At 39.7% G+C, this 7,804-nt stretch overlaps 1 protein-coding gene across 1 annotated transcript in view; it reads left to right on the top strand.

The window, feature by feature from the left end:
- stx12 (syntaxin 12) overlaps positions 1-6,884 on the top strand; it is a 12,709-nt gene extending 5,825 nt beyond the window's left edge. The window contains exons 5-10 of the mRNA XM_020621410.1: positions 3,036-3,173; positions 3,329-3,372; positions 4,424-4,529; positions 4,685-4,757; positions 6,351-6,433; positions 6,522-6,884. Of these exons, the coding sequence (XP_020477066.1) occupies positions 3,036-3,173; positions 3,329-3,372; positions 4,424-4,529; positions 4,685-4,757; positions 6,351-6,433; positions 6,522-6,614 (537 nt within the window). The 3' untranslated portion in view covers positions 6,615-6,884. The remainder of the gene's footprint in view (positions 1-3,035; positions 3,174-3,328; positions 3,373-4,423; positions 4,530-4,684; positions 4,758-6,350; positions 6,434-6,521) is intronic.
- Positions 6,885-7,804: the final 920 nt, after the last annotated feature.

The raw sequence follows: 7,804 nt of genomic DNA, 5'->3' as shown, positions 1-7,804 counted from the left end.
TGTTAGGTATTTTTAGTCAGATAGATATTGGTTAGATACTTTATGTATTAGAAATGTTTAGTGGAGATAGGATGTCTAGTTAGACTGTTAAATGCTTAGTCATGCTTATGAGTTTCTACAGGGTACATCTGGTCAAGGATAACTAGAGAGAAGAGTTGATGACTGTCAGCAGACAGGGTGTTTAATATTATTATTATGACGTGTATAACTGTAGCCTTAGCCATAATATGTTCTTATGTTTAATATCACGACATGTTACTAGAGGTTGTGTGAGAATGTTTTTAGCTACACACCACTTAACCAACAGACATCACACACACACATTGATTTGCTTCATGTTTTGACTACTGCTATGGCCAGCCGCACAGCTGGTAACAGAGACATCTCGGTTGACATTTCTGTGTAGTATGGGGCTAGCCCAACCGAAGGCATATAATGTATAGGCCTGGTGGGCTCAGGGTCTTTCATCTTTCATCTGCCTGTGGATCCTTTGAATAAATCAGCACTGTTTTGTAGTTACTTGGACTGCCTCGACTCTCAGAGTCAGTATGGTAAAAAATACTGTGTACAACAATACAAAAAAAAAGTGCAAAGTGGCGTGAAATTACAAATGCAGTAGCATACCATATTGCAAAGGACATGGCCCCTATTGCCACAGTGGAGCAAGATGGATTCAAAAAACTACTGAAAGCACTTGAGCCTAGGTACCAGTCGCCCTCGCGCAAGTATTTTGCACGAGAGGTGCTGCCAGAAATGTATACGGATGTCCGGAAGACACTTAATGCCCGGCTGGCTAATGTGACGAATTTGCTGTTACAACGGACAACGGAGCCAACATCGTCAAAGCAGTGGAAATGAATGGGTGGCGGAGGATGCAGTGCTTTGGTCACTGTCTTCATCTGGCTGTTGGTGAGTAGTGGTCTAATGGATTTTTGGCTCGACTGTGTTTATGGGGTGCGCAGCAACATTAAACAACATACACAAATATGGGAGTATATCATAACATTTTGTAGTCTTCTAACAGATTTTCTGCTCACCATTCAAGTAAAAAGATACTTTTTCTGACATTTCCATTTTAGAACATTATTTTAGAGGTTTAATCATTTTTTCATACACAAAGAGTTACAAAATATGAATTAAGGCTGTCAAACAGATTAAACTATAAATATATGACTGTAAATTCAGTCATTTATTAATGATAAGATTCTTATTGTTTACTTCCTGTGTGTTATTTGACTTAGATGCAAAATTCATCCTAGCCAAATAGTCATAAAAGAGATTTTAAAAATTAAAGGGAAATTTCTTTTTTTTGTTTTTCAGGACATGGTATGGATGATAGCCGCATCACCCAGGCCATTTCTCTGTGTAAAAAAATTGTCAGCAGCTTCTCCTACAGCTGGAAAAAACGGAGAGAGTTGGCTGAAGTCCAAATTCAGCTGGGTCTGCCAGCTCAACAGCTCATCACAGAGTCAGCCACACGCTGGGAATCAAGGCAGCAGATGATTGAGAGGGTCCTAGAGGAAGAAGCAGCACTCCTCAAAGTCCTGTCTGCTGACAAAAAGTGTAGGCATCTTGTCCCCACATGGCTAGAGGCAGTCCAAAAGGCCCTGAAACCTCTTCAGGACTTTACCGACGCTCTTTGAGGTGAGAAGTATGTCACCCTTTCATATGTCAAACCTGTGCTGCACCTCTTCAAAACAAATCTTCTGGCTGATGAAGATGGTGATAGTGAGCTCTGCAAATCCACCAAGAGCCACATTGTGAATTACCTCAATGCAAAGTATGCTGACCCAGCCATTTGTGACCAGTTGGATATGGCCTCTTTTTTGGATCCACGGTTCAGGATGAAATATGTGTCGGAAGAAAACACTGAAGTCCTGAAACATAAAGTTGTTTTGGAGGTCGAGTCTCTGCTGGCTGCTAATAGCAGCGGTCTGCCCACCACTTCAACTTGGGCTCTGGAAAAAGAAGTGGAAGTGGCACTGCCACCACCAGCACCTAAGAAGAAGAGGTCACTGGCAAGCTTCTTCTCTGAGAGTACACTCACCAGCAGCAGCACCACACTTGAACCACGTCAGGCAGTTGAACTTGAACTCCAAAGTTACCTGCAGTCTGCCAGTGTGGAGAGTGACACAGATCCCCTCAAATGGTGGAAAGAACATGAAGTGGTCTTTCCATCCCTGAGTCACGTGGCAAAGAAATATCTTTGCATCCCAGCCACCAGTTCCCCTTCAGAAAGAGTCTTTACTTGCAGTGGAAATATTGTAACTTGTCACAGGGCATCCCTGAAGCCTGATGCTATTGACAGGCTTGTTTTTCTTGCAAAAAAACTGTAAGAGAGTTTACAAGCAATCTAACTGTGTCTACAGGAAATTTAACTTTTCATGTTAAGTTACAAAAGTTTTGTTAAGATTATTATTATTAGCACAACAGTCCTGTCATAAAAGAGCAAGGAGTTAAGACATCCCCTTTCAGTTTATTTTATTGACATTATTGGCTGAATATTTATTTTCCTAATTATTCAAAATTGTTTATTTGCACAGCTGTGGACTTTATTTTGTCTTTTATTTATTTAACAGTGACATTTACACCAGTGAGTGTTTAAAAACAAGAAAAACTTAGCGTCTTAGCTCTAAAATGTTCAGTTTTAAAACTGTTAATAAACATTCTTATAATATCACATATGCCTTTTGACTTTGAATTTAACTGAATATTGTGTACAAGGAAATACCGGGATATAAGAGGTATATCGTGACACGTAAAAATTATACCGGGATATGAATTTTGGGCCATATCGCCCAGCCCTAGTTACTGTACATAGCCAATGTTTTTTTGCCCTTTTTTGTCAGTAAAGCCAAGTTATATTGACCATGATTGATTTATAAAAATCAGTAAAAGGGTAAAACATCCAAGGGGGTGAATATTTTTTTATTTGCACTGTATATAAAATGATGTAATGTGACCATCTTTGTCTCGCTTCTTATTTGTCTAATTGGTTTTATACTGTACATCTTCCTCTCCTCTGTGGTGTCCAGAGGCAGCAGAAGATCCAGAGGGACCGGCTGATGAATGATTTCTCAGCAGCTCTCAACAACTTCCAAGCAGTCCAGCGGCGTGCGGCAGAGAAGGAGAAAGAGTCGGTAGCCAGAGCGAGGGCCGGGTCCCGCCTCTCAGTAAGTCACACCACAGAATGGCAGATAAAGAATTCATCTATTTACATACATTCAAGAGCATCGATGAAACATCAGATTCATGTGAGTCTGGTCTTGATAACCTGTTTTTTGCTGACTTGACTTTGACAATATTGGGTCTTTCCTTCTCTTTTAAGACCGAGGACAGTTCTCGGGATGAAAAGCTTGTGTCTTTCGATAAGTAAGTGACTGTTACTCACCTTGTAGACCCAGAGTGTGCAAAATTAATTGAATTAATCAAGACATTATGAAATAAGTAAACAAATGAAAATATAAATATATATACTGACAACTGTATAACTGTAAGTAGCCTCTAATTCTGTGTGCCATGGCTAAAGGTATCTAATACTTCTTGAGAATAGGGAATAACTCTACTATTTATTTATTATTTTCTGTTGCAGTTATTCTCCTTAGAAAACAAATTAGTTTTAGTGAAGTAGCCCTTTTAGTTCTAAAATCAAATTGCACAGTCACATGGAACTTGTCAGCAGTAGATAAAAGTTTGGATGCCAAACATAACAAATATTTCAAATTTAAATATAAAATATTAAAAATAAAACTGTGATTGTTTTTGTTTGTTTCATTTTAGTTTAGTCATTTTTGGCCATGGACAACACATTTTCATCTGAAAAAGAAATCTAAAAAGCATCCATGTACCCAGTCCTGAAGACGGCAGGCGGGTCTATGCTACCCTCTGCTGGACAACACAAACTCAGTGCACCTCTTCACTTTTTTGGTTAAGAAATGTCTTTTTTACTAATGTAACATGAGAAATGAAAGGCAGTAAATAAACTCCCTGTACTTTACAGTTTTTTTATTTTATTTTATTAAATCATGACAGTAAAGACATGCATTGGAAAGAAATAGAATACGGCAATGTGTATTGTATTTCACTCTTGTTTTAGTGTGATTTTAAAACTTCCAAGCAAAAAAAACATTGCTTAACACATTAACTCAGCGATGGCACAGATCACATGTGTGAAAGTATTAACGTAGGTTCCCTTTGCAGTTGCATTGTAACACTTTGAATGTCTGTTTTATAAGTCAAAGTGCAACAAAGAGAAAACAAGACTGAACACAATGTACCACAAACACAACAGGAAAGATATTTATCTTATATTTATATTTTTGACCTCTGCTCAGTATTCTTCTGTACCGGTTAGCACCTGTGTTCACACGTACTCTTTCAGCCCTTCACATCTTTTTAAAAATGTTGTCCTGTTTGTGTAAAGCCAAGAGGACTGGCGTCAGATGACCACCCAGACCGAGGACGTGGGCATCACAGAGGAGGACCTGGAGCTCATCAAGGAAAGAGAAACCAACATTAGGCAGCTGGAGGTCAGCCTCTGCTTACTATGTCTAATATGAACGTATACCAGGTCACAGTGAAGACTATCAGCCCCCCACCATGTCTGCACACCTCTGCTGTCTTGTTCCTAGGACCATACACCCCTGCTACAGCTGATTCTAGCCTTTTGTCCATTTGTTTTCAGTCTGACATCATGGATGTAAACCAGATCTTCAAGGACTTGGCTGTGATGATACATGACCAGGGAGAAATGATTGGTGAGTAGCACTGGGGTTGTTCTCACAGCTCTGTAAATGTGTACATGTCAAAATACATAAGATGGTTATTTCAGTGGATGTTTCTTATTCAAAACTATACACCAGCAGCAGGGACACTGACTCCACCACTGCAGTATATATTGACTAGTATATGACTGTATAAACACTGATGATATACAGTGGCTTTAGATAATAATAATTCAGACCCCCAACACTTTGTGTTGTAGATTTAATTTTAAATTAATAGAATTGCCATTTTTCCATCAATCTACGCTCAGTGACCAATAATGACAAAGTGAAAACTTGTTTTTTAATTTTTTTTTTTTTTTTGCAAATGTATTAAAAATCAAAACCTGGACTCTCTCCTTTACAAAAGCATTCAGGAGAAGCCCCTGTGGCAGAAATGATAGCTTCCAGTATTCTTGGCGAAGGCTCTACAAGCTCCGAACACCTGGATTTGGCCAGTTTATCCCATTCTTTATGGCAGATTCTCTCAAGCACCATCAGATTGGATGGGAAGTGTCTGAACTGCCATCTTCAGTTCTCTCCACACATGTTCTATAGTTCATGTCTGGGCTTTAGCTGGGCCACTCAGGGACAGTCAGAGACTGAAGCCACCCCAGTGTTGACTTGGCTGTACGCTTCAGGTCACTGTCATGCTGAAAGGTCAGCTGTCACCACAGTCTCTGGTCTGTGTGCTCTGGTCTGCACCCTCTGGAGCAGGTTTTCTTCAAGGACCTCTCTGCATTTGGCTGCATTCAACCTTCCCTAAGTTCTGACCAGTACCTGCTGCTGAGATGCACCCCCATAGGAGGATGCTGCCCCCACCATAGGGACGGTCTTAGTGGCTGAAGAGCAGGGCCTGCTGTTTACCAGACACGCTGCTTGGAGTTCTGCCAAAGAGTTCAGTTTTTGTCTCATCAGACCAGAGAATCTTTGTTCTCAGTTCTCAAGCCTTTAAAATGCTGTTTGACAAAATGCACCTACTTGTCATATGTCTTTTACTCAAAGTGCATTCTGTCTAGCTGTTCCACCATAAAGGTCTGCTTGATTGAGAGTTGCTGAGATGGGTGTCCTTATGGCAGGTTCTCCATTTCTGCAGAGGACTTCTGATGCTCTGTTAGAGCGACCTCCCTGACCAAGGATCTTTTTTTCCTGGTTACTCAGTTTGGGTGCACATCTGACCAATTCCATTACTACTAGAGAATTCTCTAGACCTTTTGGTTTTGTCTGGATGTGTAGTGTGAATTGTTGGACTTGAGTCAAGTTCTAGACACATCTCAAGGAGAATTAAAGCAAAGAGGATGTACCTGACCATGGTTTGGGGCCTCAGAAAAGGCTCTGAATACTTTAGTAAAAGAGATATCAGTTTTTTATATTTAATAATTTGGCAAAAGAAATTCAAAAAGTATATTTTCACTTTGTTATCATGGGCTTTGTCCTGTAACAAATTAAAACCTTTATTTGATCTAAATAAAGGCCCTATTACAGAAGTTATGGAATACTTTATGTATAATAATTATTCATAGATAATATTTATTAGAGAAAAAGGAAGCTTCTGCAGTGAAAGGATCTGTATGTTCTGCCTTGCAGACAGCATTGAGGCAAACGTAGAGAATGCTGAGGTTCATGTAGAGCGAGGAACTGAGCAGCTCCAGAGAGCCAGTCACTACCAGGTGAGTGTGCAGCAGTCACCCAGAGTGTGATCATTCAGTGCAGTCCATACCGATAACACTCCTGTCCCTGCTTGTTCTTTATTCACAGCAAAAGTCCCGGAAGAAGATTTGCATCCTCGCTATGGTTTGCTCTATCGTGCTCCTTGTAATTGGCATCATTATTTGGCAAGCTGCTAAGTGAGTTGACTCCACACAACCAGTCCTGTCACTATTATATTTGACTCTGCCCCCTACCACCTGCAAATACCTCCTTGGAATTACAAGAAGGGCAAGAAGAGGTTGATCAGTCACAATTCAAAGTTTACAATGACCAATGTAGACAGCTGGTCGTTCTGGAAAACACTCACATGAGCTGATAAAGCCCATTGTTGTAAAATAGCTGGGAAACATGGTTTAATCTGATGTAAAGGAGCGGGTGGAGTACTGAGGTGGTGTAGGGGATGATTGAAGATAATAGCTAAGATTTCATTTAAATCATTCATGTGTCTTATTTACTGCACTAACGCACTGTATTTCTATTGTAAAATATTATTATGAAGAATTTCAGAACAGGCAAAATGAAAAAAGTAAAAACTCATGCACAGTTTGTTAAAGTAAATGACTTTGGCTTTTAGGGGTTGTAAATAATTTTTGTTAACTGTTTTGGTGTCACTGTCTAATGTGAAAGTGGGTAGTGCCACGGCCTACTGTTAACATTACACGGGACCTTCGGTGGTGATGACAGACGTGGTTGTACTATACATGTTGTAAAATGAAAGCTCTAATAGATTGTCAGTACAAATCAAATCCATGCCTGTAGATATTACAACATGCCATGTGATATGCAGCTAAGACCATTATGGATAATAAATAGACATTATCTCAAAACTTCAGTCTGGAAAGAAAACATTTTTCAGTTGATTTCTAGGACTTCTGACAGAATGCATAATAAATGTCAAACACTTTTAACACCCCTATGGATGTGTCGTCAGTTTTGTTTTCCTCGTGAGCATGCAGACAGTGACTCAGTTCTCTTCAGGCCTGTGTTTGGTCTGAAATGTTTAATTGTTTTCAGAGTAAAAGTTGGATCTTGCTGATTCTGAGTAAAGGTAAACTACGGCTCATTAAAATTTGAGGTTTATTTTTGTATACTGTACAGTACAGTACACTTGTGAAGAAGTAGTAATTGACATTTCTCCAAAAGGGGACACAACGAAGTCCTCAGAAAAGACACCGCCGTCTGTCTCATCACACCTTTCTCAGAGCTGTCAAGTGTTGTCTGTTCTAATGAACACTCCTTTAAAACAATGAATTATAGTACAGTACAATCCTTTCAGCCTAACCTGGGGCTTTGTCAGACACGGAGGTTAAAGCCATTGTATGAAGGGCCAG

The sequence above is a fragment of the Monopterus albus genome, unplaced genomic scaffold, assembly GCF_001952655.1.
Source record: "Monopterus albus unplaced genomic scaffold, M_albus_1.0 scaffold259.1, whole genome shotgun sequence".
In the NCBI taxonomy this organism is placed as follows: Eukaryota; Metazoa; Chordata; class Actinopteri; order Synbranchiformes; family Synbranchidae; genus Monopterus; species Monopterus albus.
The sequence above is the reverse complement of the archived record's forward strand: the minus strand, read 5'-3'. Positions and strand labels throughout refer to the sequence as shown.